Below are 21,099 nucleotides of genomic sequence, written 5' to 3' on the forward strand. Positions count from 1 at the left end.
CCAAACCCCGCCCCCCCCTCCCCAACCCCGCCCACCTCAACCGACGCACTAAGACAAAATGTCAAGAGACATGGTCTAACATAACACAACCTGCTCAGTGAACTTTGTGAACATTATAAAAAATGTCCATGCACCTTAAAATTGTTTCAGTGGTCCCCAACCACCGGGCCGCGGCCCGGTACCTGTCCGTGGACCGATTGGTACCGGGCCGCAAAAGAAATTTAAAAAAAATATATTTGTATTTTTATTTTTTATTTTTTTAATTAAATCAATCACATGATTGTATTTCTTTATGACAAAAAAAAATACAAAATAAAAAAAATTACCATACCAATTTCCATTTTTTCCTGACCTAACGTATATATATATATATATATATATATATATATATATATATATATATATATATATATACTACCGTTCAAAAGTTTGGGGTCACATTGAAATGTCCTTATTTTTGAAGGAAAAGCACTGTACTTTTCAATGAAGATAACTTTAAACTAGTCTTAACTTTAAAGAAATACACTCTATACATTGCTAATGTGGTAAATGACTATTGTAGCTGCAAATGTCTGGTTTTTGGTGCAATATCTACATAGGTGTATAGAGGCCCATTTCCAGCAGCTATCACTCCAGTGTTCTAATGGTACAATGTGTTTGCTCATTGGCTCAGAAGGCTAATTGATGATTAGAAAACCCTTGTGCAATCATGGTCACACATCTGAAAACAGTTTAGCTCGTTACAGAGGCTACAAAACTGACCTTCCTTTGAGCAGATTGAGTTTCTGGAGCATCACATTTGTGGGGTCAATTAAACGCTCAAAATGGCCAGAAAAAAGAGAACTTTCATCTGAAACTCGACAGTCTATTCTTGTTCTTAGAAATGAAGGCTATTCCACAAAATTGTTTGGGTGACCCCAAACTTTTGAACGGTAGTGTGTATATATATATATATATATATATATATATATATATATATATATATATATATATATATATATATATATATATATATATATATATATATATATATATATATATACATACATACATATATACACATACATATATATATATATGATAGATAGAGATATTAGCTACTTTACATGCAATCAGCTATCAGCCCTCGACCAAATTTTTTAGCCCAATGCGGTCCCCAAGTCAAAAAGTTTGGACACCCCTCTTTCACATCATGCTCCTAAACTTAATAAATAGTTGATAAAAACTATACAGTGTTTATAATGTAATCATAACATATAATAATAATGCAAGTAACATTTAAAAGGATACAAAACTTATATTTTTCATTACTGTAAAATTGTTTTATCATTGTACTGTAATTGAAAGGTAAATTTGTTATCCTGAATAAATCAAAAAATTAAATGGACCCTCATTTCTTTAAGCAACAATTTTACTTAAATAAATATTGAACATCTCAAAGTGCAGTTTTTTCCAAGTTGGAAAAACTAGGTTGAGTTGTCTTTTTGTTGTTGTTGTTGCCATCATGGCATGCTCGCTTGTTTGTCCGTGCTGATGGGCTCATATTGCCCATCTGATTTGAAGCTAAAATACTCCCACAACGGGACATTTCGACATTTTGTTACTTTGCAGAACTTCTCACTAGCAAGTAGCGAGGCTCTCTGTACGTGTTTCCTGTGTGAGTGAAGCTGGCGGTCATGCTCAATCTATGCAATGTATACTAGGAATACAAGTAATCATCAAAAGGAAATTAAAACATAGCTTACACTACAGCAGATAAGGGTACATACATAGACAGAGAACGCGTATTTACCCTTCTTACTTGCCATGTCTGAGACATGATGTCTCTTCTTCTTCTGTTTTGATTGTCACACTCGACTTCGAGGTGTAACCGTTATTTTTGTCCAGCCGGAAACGGCGCCCAGTGAAGGATGGTTTACCAATATGTCCGAATGGAAATCGAGAAAAATATGTGTATTTTGAAGTGATATTTACTGGCAAGCACACAGACGTATGCATTGACCTGCTCTGCCTTTCAGTTGATGTTTTTGTGATTAATCGTATGTGTTAAATCAGTAACTTTGACGGTCTGATTTATTATCATCACAAGAGGCTGTAATGTATTTACCGATGTGGATTTTAGGCAATTTTGTCCACCGCTAAGTGAGAGTAAGAGGAGTCTGAAGTGAGCAGAAAACTAAATATTTTTTGAGGAGCAGGGGAGGATGCTCACTGCACCACACTTTGAAAACCCAATGTTCCATATGAACGATGTATGTATCTTACATCTAAATATTTTTTCTCTGAAAATATACAAAAAGTGATTCATATTGGGTAGACACTTCAGTGGAGCTGAAGAAGCCCCACCCTTATTTCACTCCTCCATAGTGTGTGTTTAATTTAATGAAGTGACAGTTTCCATGTTATAGTCCCTTTAGCCCTTTTAGCCCCGTTTTATACCTGCATTTAACGATTCCCAAAGCTTGTTAGAACCCTTGGCCTTCACCTGATAATGAACTGTGATAACTTAGCGGTCATAATAGTTATTTCCCTCAGTTTTCACTTCGAGCTTGAGAATTAGTAGTTGTCGTTAAATGAATTTATCATTTCACTGTTTTAAGCTACCTCCCTGTATCTCCTTGCCATGCTGTACACTCAAGGGCAATCTACAACATCAGAGCTAGAGACAATCTGTCTTAATAAAGTGCACATCAAATTGCAATGATTGACATATGCTGTATGCCATTATCCTTCTGTAAAAAAAAAAAAAACATTTTGACACATGGGTTAAAATCAGAAGCCAAGAAATGCAAGACCTTACCAAGCACATTCACTCAGTGGACAAAAACATGTAATGTACATGAGAGGATGTCAATGACAGTAAGTTGGACTGTGACGTTCACATTGTTTTTTTGTTTTTTTTGTTTTATTTTTGTCCTGTCTAACTACTCAGGCAAGGCATATTGTTGATGTAAATGCCCATATTTGCTGTACAGATTTAATTTACAAAAGCGAAGTGTGGGATACTTCTCTTGTATTTGACTATATTAAATGGACCCTGCGATGAGGTGGCGACTTGTCCAGGGTGTACCCCGCCTACCGCCCGAATGCAGCTGAGATAGGCTCCACTAGCCCCCGCCACCCCAAAAGGGAGAAGTGGTAGAAAATGGATCGATTGGATGGATATTAAATGAATTTATATTATTATTTGGTGCAGCCAGATCGGAGCAGGAGGTGATAAAAAAAGAAAAAAAGGAAGACAGAGGCACAAAAACAACAACAACAAACAAAACAATAACAATACCAACCACAACAACAACAGAACAGTATCAGCAAATATGATAAGTACAAATATGATACGAAGAGTGAAAGCAAAGAAGGAGTTAGTGAAGTAAATAAAAATAACACAGAAATGACAATGAACATTTTTACACTGCAAATGGAGCAATACTTATACCAATAGAAATAGCACTATTGATAATAAATAATAACAATAATTACCTCTATTGTCAACAATACAATTGTTTGAAATGCAACAATACATATATGTAATGATAACTTGAATTACAAAAGAAAGCAGACAAATGGAGGTGAAGAAAGAGAAGCAAACTGTATTAACTTTGTAGATTGTTATAGTAACAATAGGCTAAGCTTTGTCAGTGTACCGTGTGTTATTCATTTCCCCCCAGGGGAACAACGTTAATATATGTTTGATGAAATGTGATTATATGAATAAGTTTATGTATGGATATGTGCTTGTTTATGTACAGTATGTGTATTTGTATGTTTGTACAGTGAATGTATGTGTGGATGTACAGTATGTACCGGGAGTGTGTATGTATGTACTGTATTTGTGTATGTACAGTATGTGGGAGCGTAGTTACCTTTGTGTGCGCGTATGTATATATTAATGAATTAATATACGTATGTGTGTATATATGTATGTATAATTGTGTGTATGTGAGTAAGTATGTGCATTTGCATGTACAATATATTTGTCTGCCAGTGTGTGCGGGAGCCAAAGTACGGCCCCAGCCACCCAGAGAGCCCAACCCTAAACAGCAGGTGTGGCGCCCAGGGAACAAGGGACCACCGGCACCGAGCTGCCACGATAGGCGCGGGGACTAGACCCAGCAGGTCTCAACCAAGACGGGCATCCGGAAGGGGTGGACGGTGGGACCCAGGGACCCCAGACACGCAGCCGGGTGCAGTAGCCTGAGGTGCCGATCCCCGCCGGACAAGCAGGCCCCGAGAGTGCCCCCAAAAATATAAATGTATATTTATATACATACATACACACACATATATGCATACAGTATACACACACACATATATGCATATATACACACTAGGGCTGCAACAACTAATCGATTAAATCGATTAAAATCGATTAAAATCGATTACCAAAATAGTTGGCGATTAATTTAGTCATCGATTCGTTGGAACTATGCTATGCGCGGAGGCTTTTTTTTTTTTTTTTTTTGGTTATTTTTTTGTTGTTGTTTTTTTTTTTTATAAACCTTTATTTATAAACTGCAACATTTACAAACAGCTGAGAAACAATAATCAAAATAAGTACAAAAACTGTACAAAACAGGCTACGTCTCATGAGGTGGCGTAAGCTAGCCAATGATGTGTCATGTGCAGCTCAAGTGACGACGGCGTCTCCTTTGCTGGAAAAATTCGAAAAATGGCGCAGGAAAACACTACAGATAGTTTAGCGGAGAAACATCTTGAGGTTATTGCTTCAATGGAGAAAAGTGTACGACCTAAGTCGTCAAAAGTGTGGGAACACTTCACTTTAAAGACTTCAAAGAAGACCGTTTCCTGCAAAATGGCACGGAAGTACAACATTGCTTTAGGAGCACCTGAAGAAGAAACATGTTGTAGCCATGGATGAAGGGAGGAACTCACAGTATGTAACTTTTTAAGTCCATAGTGGCAACAGGCATTCATGAGTTCAGCTTTTTTGTGAGTAACGTTAGATGCCTTTGTTGCAACGCGGGGCTGATAATGTGTCTCCGGCACATTTGACTCCATTTTGAGAGAGAAAACGCACGGTTACCAATTTCGAAATAAACGTAACGGACAGAAATATCTCAGGTTGGTTTCATAATGGATCAATGTAGCCGGGCCGATAAAGCTATATAAATCTATTTAGATTTGAGTGACGCTTTAGTATAACTAAACGTTATGAAGGTGCTGGAATATTTCATGCTATTATTCAGAGGCAGCCTAAAATGAATCCTTTATTATTCACAACAGAAACGTGTACAATATCTGATTCAGTTCTGGTGAGTTACATTTATAATAATGATAAATGGGTTATACTTGTATAGCGCTTTTCTACCTTCAAGGTACTCAAAGCGCGTTGACAGTATTTCCACATTCACCCATTCACACACACATTCACACACTGATGGCGGGAGCTGCCATGCATTTCTGTGTTATTATTGGTGTATGCTGCACCCCCAATGTCCACAACATGGTGCCAGTATGCTGGTTTGTTTCAATAAAATGCTGGAAAGGATAGAAATGTAGTTTGTCTCTTTTATCCGATTATCAATCGATTAATCGAAATAATAATCGACAGATTAATCGATTATGAAATTAATCGTTAGTTGCAGCCCTAATACACACACAAGCATACATACACATACACATATCTACACTACATCCATCCATACATACACATTTACATACTTACATTAATCCATACATTCACACACACACACACACACACACACACACACACACACACACATTTATAAACCAACAAATCTATACACAGGCCGGCAGGGCAGCGATCAAGCCCCAGCACCCACTGACCACCGAGAACCAGCGGATCACCTCACCCCCCTGCCCCCACAGGTCCGGAGATCGAACAAGCTTTAAGTTGAAATTCTTCTAAGTTTTACAATCACATACCACATCTAAAATATACCTTTGTTAGCACTGACTGCAATTTAAGGTTAAAAAATTATGGCATGATAAATAAAGGATTTTGATCTATGGTAAATGAGTGAACTAGGGACGCACATCAACGAAGTGCAAAAAGACTGAATTGCCTTCCCGGAATTTGTGTGATGACAGTTCTGGGTTACCTTTCCCTAACTGCAAGTACACAAACCCACACAAGTTTATCTCAAAAGCTCAAACTGACTTCAAATCATATTCTCTCTACAGGTACACTCATAATCAGAAGGAGCTCATGTAAATGCAGAACAACTGAAGCTGAAAATAAAATAAAATGCTCAAAGTACTAATCTGCAAATAAGCCTTGATGGATCTACTAATAATTGTAGTAGGAGACATGCAGAAATATATTTGGTAAAATAGGTTTCAGTTGCAGTAGCTAAACAAAGTATACAAGAAAATATAACAACACAAGATAGATTTTATCTTCCAAAGCAAACAGAACATGGAAAAAAAGGTGTGCTGTTCGTGTGAAGATATATCAACAAAAACATATGTTATTTATCCAACCATGTATTGGTATTAACTCTTGAAATTGATCAAAACACCCTCACTTGTCCAGATAAACTGGCTGATGCAGTTTAACACGCTATCCAAAGTCATTTTGCCTCCTTATTGATCTTCTGTCGAGTCTCCCGTGGCTGACAGTTATCCTGAATGTCTGACACCTAGCTCACCGAAATAATAAGCGGCCCCTGAGCCCTTTGCCACGGCTAGAAAAACTGTAGTTGGCCCACGTAACTAAATGCAATAATCATTCAACCTTGAAAACTGCTGCTCAACTTGGTGTTCAAACGCCCTTCCTCAGTAAACGCAGACCATAACAGTATTGTATTAAAGGCCTACTGAAACCCACTACTACCGACCACGCAGTCTGATAGTTTATATATCAATGATGAAATCTTAACATTGCAACACATGCCAATACGGCCGGGTTAAATTATAAAGTGCAATTTTAAATTTCCCAGGAAATATCCGGCTGAAACGTCTCGGTATGATGACGTATGCGCGTGACGTAGTCAGTTAAACGGAAGTATTGGTACCCCGTAGAATCCTATACAAAAAGCTCTGTTTTCATTTCATAATTCCACAGTATTCTGGACATCTGTGTTGGTGAATCTTTTGCAATTTGTTTAATGAACAATGAAGGCTGCAAAGAAGAAAGTTGTAGGTGGGATCGGTGTATTAGCGGCGGGGGCGGACTACAGCAACACAACCGGATGACTTTGTTGGAGAGCAGATGCGCTAGCCGGTGACCTCACCTTGACTTCCTAAGTCTCCGGGCCGCCAACCGCATCTGTGATCGGGTGAAGTCCTTCGTCGCACCGTCGATCGCTGGAACGCAGGTGAGCACGGGTGTTGATGAGCAGATGAAGGCTGGCTGGCGTAGGTGGAGAGCTAATGTTTTTAGCATAGCTCTGTGAGGTCCGGTTGCTAAGTTAGCTTCATTGGCGTCATTACACAGCATTGTTAACCTTCGCCAGCCTGGAAAGCATTAACCGTGTATTTACATGTCCATGGTTTAATAGTATTGTTGATTTTCTATCTATCCTTCCAGTCAGGGGTTTATTTCTTTTGTTTCTATATGCAGTTAAAGCACAATGCTATCACGTTAGCTTGTAGCTAAAGTGTTTCACCGATATATTGTCGTGGAGATAAAAGTCACTGTGAATGTCCATTTCGCGTTCTCGACTCTCATTTTCAAGAGGATAGAGTATCCGAGGTGGTTTAAAATACAAATCCGTGATCCACAATAGAAAAAGGAGAGAGTGTGGAATCCAATGAGCCAGCTTGTACCTAAGTTACGGTCAGAGCGAAAAAAGATATGTCTTGAACAGCACTCTAACGTTCCTCATCCACAAATCTTTCATCCTCGCTCAAATTAATGGGGAAATCGTCGCTTTCTCGGTCCGAATCGCTCTCACTTCTGGTCGCCATCACTGTAAATAGGGAACTTTGTGGAAATGTTCAGCTGACTACGTCACGCTCCTTCCGGTAGGGGCAAGGCTTTTTTTTGTCAGACACCAAAAGTTGCGATCTTTATCGTCGTTTTTCTATACTAAATCCTTTCAGCAAAAATATGGCAAAATAGCGAAATGATCAAGTATGACACATAGAATAGATCTGCTATCCCCGTTTAAATAAAAACAATTCATTTCAGTAGGCCTTTAAATATGCACATGTACTGTACCTACTCTGTTAATGTCTTGACATGTTAAGGGCAGAATAATTCCTTGCTCAGTAATTTGGAAAACAGTATAAACAGATGTTGCCACTACAATGCAATCTCTGACCTACTGAATCTGCAATTGTCGTATCCTGTAAAAGTTTCACCTTTCACTTTACGCTGATTGTTTTCAAGATAATGGCTTGATTATAATAGTATGTTGTCTGCAATGCAAAATTATTGAGACAATCATTCAACAAAAGAAAATAGACATTATCCAGTTCTGGGTGTATTCCTAAAATTATAGTCAAAAGCAATGGAAAACAACTGAAAATATGCATTTATTCCCTTTTTCAGTGTTTTCAGCCATTTTTCTCTTCCTTGTTGATGCTGATCGCCGGCCGCATTGACCCAGAAACATCCGAAAAAACACAAGCGATGACGTGATGATATTAGACTTGACTAGTAAACCAAGCTACTTTGGAAAACGTATTACAGCTCTTTTCACACAGGAACTGCAACTGTGACTCTTTGCAGGTTTGTACACCATGAAAAGACCGATATCAAGTACAAAACGCATAGTGTGATAAGCTTTATGTCACTTTGAAATAAATAAAAAAGCTGGGCCTATGTGGGTTCTAATATTTGTTCTGGACAGGAGATGAATCGACTAGCAGGGGGCATATCAGATACCTAGGCATGACATATTGTTTTGTTTTAGACTGGATGCTCCCATGTGTGCTGGCGCAAACACATTTACCCACATCTCTCTCTGGGCAATATTACAGTTATTTGGTAAGCATTTCCTCATGCATGTGTCCTTGCAACTTCCATAAGTGTCCCTCTACTGTCCTTCCAATCAGTCAAGCTTGAAATGTGGGCAGGGCAACAGAGACTCGAGTGGCACAAAGACAAATAACACAGTATCCATTAACTTGTCAGCATTGTAGAAAAATACAATCTCCTTCCAATACTAATGGGAATCAAGTTCTGCGAGAGGGAGAAAATTAAGATCGACTCAAATTATTTTCTACCGTTAAGCATGGCTTGTCTTCCAGTGAATGGCGTTGACACCTTTTGGTTGTCATGGTCAATGGTCAGACAGTGGCATGACCTCTCACGACTGATTGAAAGCCGTGGTATTTCAAAGTGGAGTCAAGGTCGCAGTAAAGGTCAGCTGCAAGCCACTGCCATTCAAAGTCACCTGTACTTCAACCATAACCTTCACCAGCTACTAACTGTAATGAGCTTTTCCATATATTGCCATCATCAGCATCCATGTAGGCAGTCAGCTGCCTAATTGTATGCATTCAACTATGAATATAGGCTTTTTTCTCTTATTAAAAACCAAGCATTAAATATATACTAATACCAACTTATTTTGTCTTCATATTTTAAAGCGGATTTGAAAAGCTTCAGTCCTAAAATCAGTACAACAGGACTTTTGATATTGGGGTAGGTAGGCTTTACGCGATCAGGATTTTGGGGCTAATCACCAATTAATGAGTTTGAATAAACCAATGAATGATGAATATCTGATCACATGCAGAAGCAATATGACTACTTAAAGGCCTACTGAAACCCACTACTACCGAACACGCAGTCTGATAGTTTATATATCAATGATGAAATCTTAACATTGCAACACATGCCAATACGGCCGGGTTAACTTATAAAGTGCAATTTTAAATTTCCCGGGAAATATCCGGCTGAAAACGTATCGGTATGATGACGTTTGCGTGTGACGTCACGGATTGAGCGGAAGTATTGGGACACCACTGTGTCCCAATACAAACAGCGTCTGTTTTCATCGAAAAATTCCACAGTATTCCAGACATCTGTGTTGGTGAATCTTTTGCAATGTGTTTAATGAACAATGGAGACAGCAAAGAAGAAAGCTGTAGGTGGGATCGGTGTATTAGCGGCTGGCTACAGCAACACAACCAGGAGGACTTTGAGTCGGATAGCAAACGCGCTATCCGACGCTAGCCGCCGACCGCACCGATGATCGGGTGAAGTCCTTCGTCGCGCCGTCGATCGCTGGATTGCAGGTGAGCACGGGTCGGGATGAGCAGATGAGGGCTGGCGTAGGTGGAGAGCTAATGTTTTTAGCATAGCTCTGTCGAGGTCCCGTAGCTAAGTTAGCTTCAATGGCGTCGTTAGCAACAGCATTGCTAGGCTTCGCCAGGCTGGACAGCATTAACCGTGTGGTTACAGGTCCAGGGTTTGGTTCGGTGTCTCCTGATAGTAGAAGTAATAGTAGTATTGTTGATCTTCTGTCTATCCTTCCAGTCAGGGGCATGTTTCTTCTGTTTCTATCCGCAGTTAAGCACGATGCTATCACGCTAGCTCCGAAGCTAAAGTGCTTCACCGATGTATTGTCGTGGAGATAAAAGTCACTGTGAATGTCCATTTCGCGTTCTCGACTCTCATTGTCAAGAGGATATAGTATCAGAGGTGGTTTAAAATACAAATCCGTGATCCACAATAGAAAAAGGAGAAAGTGTGGAATCCAATGAGCCCTTGTACCTAAGTTACGGTCAGAGCGAAAAAAGATACACCCTGGGGTCCTGCACTGCACTCTAATCCTTCACTCTCACTTTCCTCATCCACAAATCTTTCATCCTCGCTCAAATTAATGGGGTAATCGTCGCTTTCTCGGTCCGAATCGCTCTCGCTGCTGGTGTAAACAATGTGCAGATGTGAGGAGCTCTTCAACCTGTGACGTCACGCTACTTCCAGTACAGGCAAGGCTTTTTTATCAGCGACCAAAAGTTGCGAACTTTACCGTCTATGTTCTCTACTAAATCCTTTCAGCAAAAATATGGCAATATCGCGAAATGATCAAGTACGACACATAGAATGGACCTGCTATCCCCGTTTAAATAAGAAAATTTCATTTCAGTAGGCCTTTAAAGAATGTGCTTATCGGCTGCATTAAAGTATTTACTGTTTTACTAAAAAACCCAAAAACATTTTAAACCTTTTTTGACCATCTACTCTGAGATGTTTTTTTCAACCATTAATGATAATATAAGCAGGCCGATGATGTTTTTGTTAATATTTTGATCTGAAAAATTTTACTTTGAGAATGTTGCAAACAGCCTCTTTAACTTCTTATTACACAACTATTAGGATAGGATAGGATAGGATTTTATACATCCCACAATGGGGAAATTACATTGTTGCAGTGCAGGTTATTACATACAGTAAAGCATAATGAAAATCAAAACAATTGTAATAATAAATACTACATATTGCTCTCTAATATGTATAGCTAGAAGACAAAATACAACTAAAAAACACTAACATCGGCATTGCACACCACGAAAAAAAACATCGCAGTAATCACATAAGTGTGTTGTAAAGTCTTACAACTTTAAATTGCCAGCTCCCTGGAATATAAACTAAGGGACACCTTGCAGGACTGGTCAATCCAATTATTGTTTGCCTTTTTTATTTGTGTTTAAAGGAGTTCTACAATATTTTATAATAAAAAGTTGAATGGAGGCAACTGGATTATTCTGGTTGGTAGAAGATGTTTCAGAAGAGTCCTGATGCATTGATTACAACTTTGAGGATTTTATGACCTGATGACTGACGATTTACACACACATTTATACTATATGACGCCAACCAGAATTTGAACAGATGGACATATTTTAAAATAACACAAATATATGGCAAACAAATTGTTAAATAATATTTATTTTGTGCGAAATTACAAAGTTAACTGAATAAACTGAACAATGTTCTTAAAATTTTGTTTTTTTTAACTTAACAATGAAAATAACCATCTTTCATTACAGACATATGTACTGCTTAACTTCAAAAAGTGTAAATTCGGTGTTTAGCTTTATGATAGAGCAGGTCTCCAACTTTTCATCACTATGAAAACTACTTTGACAAAACCAAAGGAGACCTGAGATACTTGTTTTTTAAGATTAAGATTAAGATTAAAGTACCAATGATTGTAACACACACACACTAGATGTGGTGAAATTTGTCCTCTGCATTTGACCCATCCCCTTGGGGAGCAGTGGGCAGCAGCGGCGCCGCGCCCGGGAATCATTTTGGTGATTTAACCCCCAACTCCAACCCTTGATGCTGAGTGCCAAGCAGGGAGGGAAACGGGTCCCATTTTTATAGTCTTTGGTATGACTCGGCTGGGATTTGAACTCCAACCTACCGATCTCAGGGCGGACACTCTAACCACTTTTATTAATAAGTCTGCCAACATTTAATTTGTTCTTTTTTTTAACAAAACACATGATTATTTCAGAAGTGTGATCATTGTTTTTAGGCTATTTTGTGGTAATTTGTCATTAAATAGAATCATAATGTCGGAACTGAACAATTATAAAAATACTAAGAGTTGAAACAAATATTATCTGACCCTCTGGTGAGTAACTGTATTGTTGGGAGAGTTGCGTAGTGCCACTATCATAAAGTGTAGTGTCATTATCATAAAGCTGGACACACTATGTATATGTTTAACAACTTAGATAAACTACAAGAGTTTTGAGGACAAGACAACAAGAGAGCAGAGTTGCTAAGTAGTATAGTAGCTAAGCTAGCACATTCCTCTCAGACGCTTCCAGGTTAGACGAAAACGATCTCCAAACTTTCCCAATTTCTAATTTTTTACAGAAAAACTCAATTGCGGTCAAAAGTCACATTGGAATCCCAAATGCTAGAAACTTGGAAGCTAAGTCTAGCTAGCTAGCCTGAATGGCAGTCAAGGCAAAGTTAATTCCCAGATGGCAGAAAGGTCGATCTGCAATGAGTTTGACAGGTGAGCGATCAGGCACTTTGGCAACGATTAGCTAAGCCTGTGGAAGACTGATGTAAAACCGTTGTCAATTGATGGTATCTTTTGATATTTTACGAGCATTTTTTAATCCTCACGGTAATAAAAATACGGGACAAAGTGCATCTCTTAACAGCTCAATTACGGAACGCATACTTTTGTTTCTAAATACAGGATGATTCCGTTTTTCAAGGGACGGTTGGCAACCCTAGTCTCTACAATATCCATCTCAATTGTAGTAAATAAACTTAGTATTTAAGTATTTGAGTGTCATTATCACTGAAGGACGAGGTTAAACATGTTACACCGCGAACAAGCCAAGTGCAGGCATGCTAATAGATAAGCTAACCGCTAAGCCATCTTTAAACAACACCAAGAAATAAATGCTTTGCAAAATTTAAGAAGTGTAGATGGAAGCGCTTTGCAGCAGAAAGTAAGCCGCTATTAACAGGAAATTAACAAGTAGATTAATAATAGTCTAGAACGAGGATAATATAACAACAACTGTTAATATGTCGCCATTGTCGCAGTCAGTACACGACACGTAGCAGAGGGCTGATCGATGCATAAATTGGTGGTGTCGACATAAAGGGTAGTATTACTAAATGATCAATACTAGATTGATTAGGTCCACAATTTTATTTTCTCAAAATCTGTTGTCTTTGTTATGTTTACAAACTGAGGTAATAATTATCTGGACACTGTTGGACTTTGAGGGCGAAAACCAAAGAATGTAAATGAGTGGTAGATGGTAGCTTTTGCGTCTATTTTTTAGTGTGTACTATTGACTTTGTTTTGCTCAAACAATTGTGTAATAAAAGCGAAACAATGAACTAGTTTAAATGTTGTGTTGATATCGTTAAACTGTCAATAGCACTCACCATAAATACATAGAAAATATACAGTTAATACATGTGATCGGTATCAGCCGATCTCACTCATGGATGATCAGAATCGGCAGCAGAAAACTCTGATTGGAACATTCTAGTCAGTAATGTTTTTCATATTGCCATTTCTAAGTTACAGAGGTCAGTAAAAGCATTTTAGGCATGGCTTGGTCTGACCGTGACGATTGGTGGTGGGGAAGAAAAGAATGTGAACTGTGTTTAGTGCACACGTGTTTTGCTGTTGATATAAGTTAAGGTTGGCAGTAACCTTTGAGTGTCTCGTTGTCTTTGTCTGGTTGCCACAGAATAAACAGAGAACGCAATGCACAGTTTTAAGATCAGCAGAGAATTTGCCTTTGCACTTTGTATACCTTCTGCACGGCATTCTGACTAAAGATACTGTAGTTATAGATTGCAAATGTCTTGACTTTAATTAATCGCATTAATCTGAAGAAGTTCCACATCGCCGCCATGTCTCTGTTTTTTTCGAAACAGTGGAGTCGAGTTATTGTCATGTGTAAGGGGATGTTGTCGTTCGTCCAGGTTATTGTATTTTTAAGGCATTCAATCAATTGCAACTGAACTGTTCAGTTAGTCTTGGAAGACGTTCTGCCTCTAATCCGAGCAAGCTTCATTGGTCAGATCTATTCCGGAAGACTAGACTAGGTCTGACCAATCTAAGTCTATGAGCATGAACTGATTAAACCTGCTATGATGTGTCTGATCTAATCACTGCAGATCAGATTGGTGAGTAGCCTAATAGTAGGTAATAATTATTCAGTTCATGCTACTGTCTAACTACTGTATGCAACTGATATCAAAAGTATTTAGCACCATTCCAGCTAGGTAATGTTACTTATCTGGAAGTATTTGTTTTGCTTCTGCCTGTCATGGAAAACCCTTTGTGTCTGCTTTGTCAAGTTCTAAAACAAATGTAAGCAAGGGCTGCAACCATGGAAAGCCCCAATGGTCACCAAAATAACCTCCTGTCCTGTTAGCAATCCCAACATTAACAGTGACCAACAGTACAACATTAACCATGACTCACCAATAGTAAATAATATCATCACCACTTCTCCAGATGGCCGTCCATTTGCCTAAAAGGCTGTAATTCCACAGCCATTACAAACAAATTGAGCCAGGAATGAAGATAGCATGAGCACATTTGCATTTGTGTGACGATACGTGCAGATGGACGGCTGCGACTCAAACAATGTGCGCAGGTGACTGAGCAGGGGGTGAAGTGATGTATCGCGACGCTCCCTTGAAACAATGCAGTCGGTTTTACCTGAAGGCACAGGTTTCCACCCCATTAATTTGTTTCAGCAGACAAAGACAACCCTGTGATATCCTCTTAAAGGCTTTTTTTTTTTTAGCGACTGTCCCTCGGTGGACACTTGCCACCTTGAGCAAGGACTTTGAAAAGAATGTGTAGCACGTCTTATTCTGTAACTGGCTTGGAAGGAAAAATAAAATCGCATAGAGATGCACATTTGCCTCCAACTTTGTCCTCAAGCTCGTGCACAGATTTCATGTAAGATTTTATTTATGAACAGAGCTACTAGTTCTAAGTATCAGTCCACTCTGCCGCCATCATTACCGACCACACAGTTGACACTGAGAGGCTTAGGGGAAGCTTTGGTGTAGACACTGCAGTTCTGTATGACATGTGTGACACCTGAGGCGTGCATGTTACTAAATGAGCAGAGACAGAGAGGATGACATGACCCACTTCCACAGGGCTTATGCTGTTTTGTTTTGTTTTGGGTTTTTTCTCCATCCAAATCCCACAGGTAGGCTTATCCTGTCACCACACAACTGGAGGGCAAAAAATGCATGGGGATGTTTAATGTCAAGCAGCCAGAGGAATTTAACTCCAATTCAGAACAATTGTAAGGTGGGCTCAAGTCAGTGTAATGAAACAGAAGATCCCTTGTCAAAACACACCTTTCCCTTGGCTAATAATTCAGTTTGAGAGGGAATTATTGTTTGTTTGTTGTTCAAATGTGCATTTATACTGACACATATGCACATGTGAAGTATAGTAAGGTTGATTTTAGGGTAAAACACTTGAAATAACAAGAGGAAAATATACACTTTTTTTTTTTTCAGTATGGACACTTAGTGTAGTGTTGTCCCCCCCGCACTCACCTTTCGCATGGTGCGGGACAGCGGCGGTCACACACAGGGCGATGGAGAGGAGCAGCGGTATCATCCTCACCAGGAAGCACGTCTTCAAAGAAGAAGACAGGAATGATATAAATCACGAAAGCCAAAAGTTGTCCTCCTGTTGAGACCGCTCGAGATGATAAATATGTCCTTGTTAGCTCAAGTCCTTATTTTCTGTGGTGAAGTGTAGCGAGATGGGTACCGGAACAAGTGGAGGTTTGCGGGTCGCCCTCTGCCGCCTGCCTGCCTGCTTGCTTGCCTACTTGGCCCGCTACTACCGCAGTGGAGACAGCGGTGTGTGTGCGCTCTACGCTCCGGGACCAGCGTCACTGAAACAGGATGTGGACACAGTACTTCCGGTTTGAACCTCCAAAATTAAAGGAGACTAACGATAGACTTGAGGTGAGGAAAATGGTGTTAACTTTGACGCTATGCGGTTACAGATGACTGTTTTTTTGTTTGTTTGCTTTATATATGAGTATGCATTAAAATAAAAAGACATGATTTCAGACAGCATTGCATCATGATAAACTGTTATTTTTTACACACCCATCCATCCCATCCATTTTCTACCGATTGATTGTTCGATTGATTGAGACTTTTATTAGTAGGTTGCACAGTGAAGTACATATTCCGTACAATTGACCACTAAATGGTAACACCCGACTAAGTTTTTCAACTTGTTTAAGTCGGGGTCCACTTAAATAGATTCAATATACTATCAGATATATACTATCATCATAATACAGTCATCACACAAGATAATCACATTGAATTAGTTACATTATTTACAATCCGGGGGGGGGGTTATTTACAGCTAGAATTCACCAACTCGAGTATTTCATATATATTTCATATATATATATATATATATATATATATATATATATATATATATATATATATATATATATATATATATATATATATATACATATATATATATATATATATATATATATATATATATATATATATATATGAAATACTTGACTTTCAGTGAATTCTAGCTATGTATATATTTTTATTTTTTTATTATTTTATTTACATAGAAAAAAAAATAAAAAATACTTGAATTTCAGTGTTCCAGTGGCTATCCATTAGATGGCAGTATTGTCCTGTTTAACTTCTCCGTTCATGATGAGTATATCATTTCGGCCGCCATGTCTGTAATTTCCTCGTTCTTCTGCTTCGTCTCCTTGTTGTGTGCGCAGTTGTGCACTCTATAAAAGCCCTAGATGTTATGGCGTCTTTGGGCAGGCAAGCTGTTTATTTTGTGGGAAAGCGGACGTGAGAACAGGCTGTCCCCACTCAGTCTCAGGTCCGCATTGAGCTGGAGGGGGCGTGGCCTCCAGCTCCGGCTGAATACCGGGAGTTTGTCGGGAGAAAATCTCTGCCGGGAGGTTGTCGGGAGAGGCGCTGAATATCGGGATTCTCCCGCTAAAAACGGGAGGGTTGGCAAGTATGAACAGTGTAGGTCTGACTTGGTAGGATATATACAGCAAGTAGTGGACATAGAGAGAGAGAGAGAGAGAGAGAGAGATCAGAAGGCATAAGAAAGTTGAGCAATTGCGAATCAAATTCAATTTGTCCCAATTCAGTTGGTTTTGCTATTTGCAGGCAAAAAAATGTATTAAAGAAAATATTTCAAAGTCTCAGCTGGTAAATGAAAAACACCCTCTCTTAGAATTACTAAATTTATCACCCACAAGTAAAAAGCTTATCGCCAAATTTGCCAGCTGCTTCATTATGCCCATGACGTCAGCAGACGGTGTTAAAAGAGCATGGGAACAGGACCTAAGAACAACAATGCCCAAACAGCAATGGGAACGGACACTCTCTCAAATTCACAATTGCTCAATTAACAGCAGACTTAGGCTCATACAGTTTAAAGTGATTCATCGTTTTTACTACTCCAAAGTCTTATTACAGAAATTTTATCCTGATACATCTCCACTTAGTGACAAATGTAAATCTGCTGAAGGATCACTGTCTCATTCGTTTTGGGAATGTCAGATTATTCAATCATTTTGGTCCAGCATTATCTTTTTTTACTCGGGGGTATATCAGAGAAAACTTGTCCCTGACAGGGATATAATCTTGTTTGGGTGGTCTTCAGAAACACAAAAACTTCCAAAATATATTACAGCTGTGTTGCTGCTCGGGACGGTTTTGGCCAAAAGACTCATTCTCAAAGACTGGAAAACCTCATCAGCACCCAACTTGAGGAACTGGCTAAATGAACTTGTGAATGTAATGACTCTTGAAAAAATAAGATTTATAAACTGTGCAAGTATGAATAAATGGGAACTAACCTGGAAACCTTTACTGACATATATTGAATCATAACTTAGACATGTAAGGAAAAAAGAAAAAAACAAGGAAAAAAAAAAAAAAAAAAAACCTGCCATCTTTTTGGTAGTTGTATTCCTTTTTTATTATATTTATTATTTTCTGTATTGATCTGACACTATTAATGTTTTTTTTTGTTTTGTTTTTTTTGTTACTTCTGATATGGCTTTGCCACGGTTTACTTGCTTATTTATTTATTTTTATTTTTTTGTGACTTTTTATTTTGTATTGTTTTGCATCTGATCAACTTCTGTGACTTTCCTTTTCCTTTTTAAGTGTGAACGGTGGAGAGGTCCTCGAGAAGTGACCTTGGGATCACTTCCTGAGGATCCTTGATGCAGAGGAATGTTCATCCATCTTGCTATGGTCTGGATAGCCTGCTGATCCTGAGCCAGGGCGGGATGGATGGATATATATATATATATACAATATCTGGGTATTTTTTCTAATAATGTTTATACTGTAAACCTTGAGTTGTTAAAGTTTAAGTGCACCCTCTCCTCAAGTGTGCATGTGAGTGTGTATGAGTGGATGTGTGATTGTATGAAGGCTTTGCGTGAGCAAAGTATGATTGTTAAATGTGATTTTAACTGTAAAATTCAATAAAAATATTTGCAAAAATTAAAAAAAAAGAAGGCATAAGAAAAAATATTTGCATTTGATTGTTTACATTTGATTATTAACAATCCGGGGAGGGTGTTAGTTTAGGGTTGTAGCTGCCTGGAGATGTACTTTTATTGCGGTTTTGAAGGAGGATAGAGATGCCCTTTCTTTTATACCTGTTGAGAGCGCATTCCACATTGACGTGGCATAGAAAGAGAATGAGTTAAGACCTTTGTTAGATCGGAATCTGGGTTTAACGTGGTTAGTGGAGCTCCCCCTGGTGTTGTGGTTATGGCGGTCATTTACGTTAAGGAAGTAGTTTGACATGTACTTCGGTATCAGGGAGGTGTAGCGGATTTTATAGACTAGGCTCAGTGCAAGTTGTTTTACTCTGTCCTCCACCCTGAGCCAGCCCACTTTGGAGAAGTGGGTAGGAGTGAGGTGGGATCTGGGGTGGAGGTCTAGAAGTAATCTGACTAGCTTGTTCTGGGATGTTTGGAGTTTAGATTTGAGGGTTTTGGAGGTGCTAGGGTACCAGGAGGTGCATGCGTAATCGAAAAAGGGTTGAACGAGAGTTCCCGCCACAATCCTCATGGTGCTTTTGTTGACCAGAGAGGAGATTCTATAGAGAAATCTTGTTCGTTGGTTGACCTTTTTGATTACCTTGGTTGCCATTTTATCACAGGAAAGATTAGCCTTTAGAATGGAACCTAGGTAGGTGACCTCATCTTTCCTGGTGATAACAATGTCACCCACTTTTATAGTGAAGTCATTGACTTTCTTAAGGTTGATGTGGGACCCAAACAGGATGGATTCCGTTTTACCCAAGTGTATGAATAGCTTATTGTCAGCGAGCCAGGTGCAAGTTCTACAGAGTTCAGCACTGAGGATTTTCTCCACCTGTGACTTGTCCCTGTCTGATACCAGCAAGGCCGAGTCATCCGCAAACAAGAACAATTCACAGTCGCATGCCGATGACAAGTCATTTATGTATATTAGGAACAGTAAAGGCCCTAATATACTGCCTTGGGGGACTCCACAGCTCACTGAGAGGGGCGAGGACAGGGTGCCGTTCACCTCTACCACCTGTTCCCTCCCCTCCAAGTAAGATTGCATCCAGCTCGATGAGGTTTTGTTAAATCCGATTGCTCTGAGCTTATCCAACAGTATAGCGTGGTTAACGGTGTCAAAGGCCTTCTGAAGGTCCAGCATGACCATGCCACAGTATTTGCCTGCGTCCACCCTTATGTTTGATGTGGTCGGTCAGATAGAGAAGGCATGTGTCAGTTGAGTGGTTAGTTCTGAAGCCGGATGGGAATTTGTACATGAGTTTATTAGTGGCAAGGTAACTATCGACCTGGGCATAAACAATTTTTTCCATTACTTTCAAAATGGAACTGAGAATAGAAACAGGTCGATAGTTGCCAGGTTCCAATTTGCTTCCTTTTTTAAAGAGGGGAGTTACTCTAGCTATCTTAAAATCTTTTGGTACTTGGCCTTGTGTAATTGAGAGGTGTATTATGTGTGTGATGATTGGGGCAATGATGGAGGCAGAGTCCCTGAGGAATCTGGAGGGAATATTATCAAGGCCAGTGGCCTTGTTTGGGTGGAGTGCGCTCAATTTTTTAAGCACCTTATCAGCTGTGACCATTTCTAATTTGAAATCATTTTTGGATACTCCTAGCTTTCTGTAGAAGGCTTTAATGTGTTCTACACCAAAGCTACCAGAGTGGTGGGACAGCTTGTTGACAAGAGTTGCGGTTATGCTCGTGAAAAAGGTGTTAAGTCTGCTTGCTACCTCCATTTTGTCTGTAATGAGGGAGTCACCCTCCTTGATGCTGATGTTGGTGAGTCTGGTTTTAAGTTTTTGGCTGCGACCAGAAAGCTGGTTGTTGAGAATTTTCCAGAGCTCACGTGGCTTATTTGTGTTTTCCTCTATTTTGTCGTTAATGAAATTTTTTTTAAGGATTTAGTCAGGTTGGTTGACTTATTTCTTAATTTATTGCATTGCTTTTTGAGAGTTGAAAGGAGTGATTTGAGGTTGTTATTATTGAGTTGTTTATCTACTTCTGTTTTACACTTTTGTTATTCGGAGTATTTTCTGTCTCTGTCTTTTATGGCAGCTAATAGGTCCGGATTCATCCATGGTTAAGAGC

The 21,099-nt window shown here is 39.1% G+C and overlaps 1 protein-coding gene across 3 annotated transcripts in view; it reads right to left on the reverse strand.

Annotated features, from left to right (window-relative positions):
* Positions 1 to 16,333, reverse strand: part of edil3a (EGF-like repeats and discoidin I-like domains 3a) — a 339,454-nt gene extending 323,121 nt beyond the window's left edge. For 2 of the 3 annotated variants that reach the window (XM_062050942.1, XM_062050939.1), the window contains exons 1-2: positions 16,191 to 16,332; positions 15,971 to 16,052 (exon numbers count right to left, since the gene is read on the reverse strand). In XM_062050942.1, the coding sequence (XP_061906926.1) occupies positions 15,971 to 16,034 (64 nt within the window). In that variant the 5' untranslated portion in view covers positions 16,035 to 16,052; positions 16,191 to 16,332. Of the gene's footprint in view, positions 1 to 15,970; positions 16,053 to 16,190 lie in introns of all 3 variants that reach the window. The other variant, XM_062050941.1, reaches the window with a different exon arrangement.
* Positions 16,334 to 21,099: the final 4,766 nt, after the last annotated feature.

The sequence above is a fragment of the Entelurus aequoreus genome, linkage group LG06 (genome assembly GCF_033978785.1).
Source record: "Entelurus aequoreus isolate RoL-2023_Sb linkage group LG06, RoL_Eaeq_v1.1, whole genome shotgun sequence".
NCBI classification, from domain to species: domain Eukaryota; kingdom Metazoa; phylum Chordata; class Actinopteri; order Syngnathiformes; family Syngnathidae; genus Entelurus; species Entelurus aequoreus.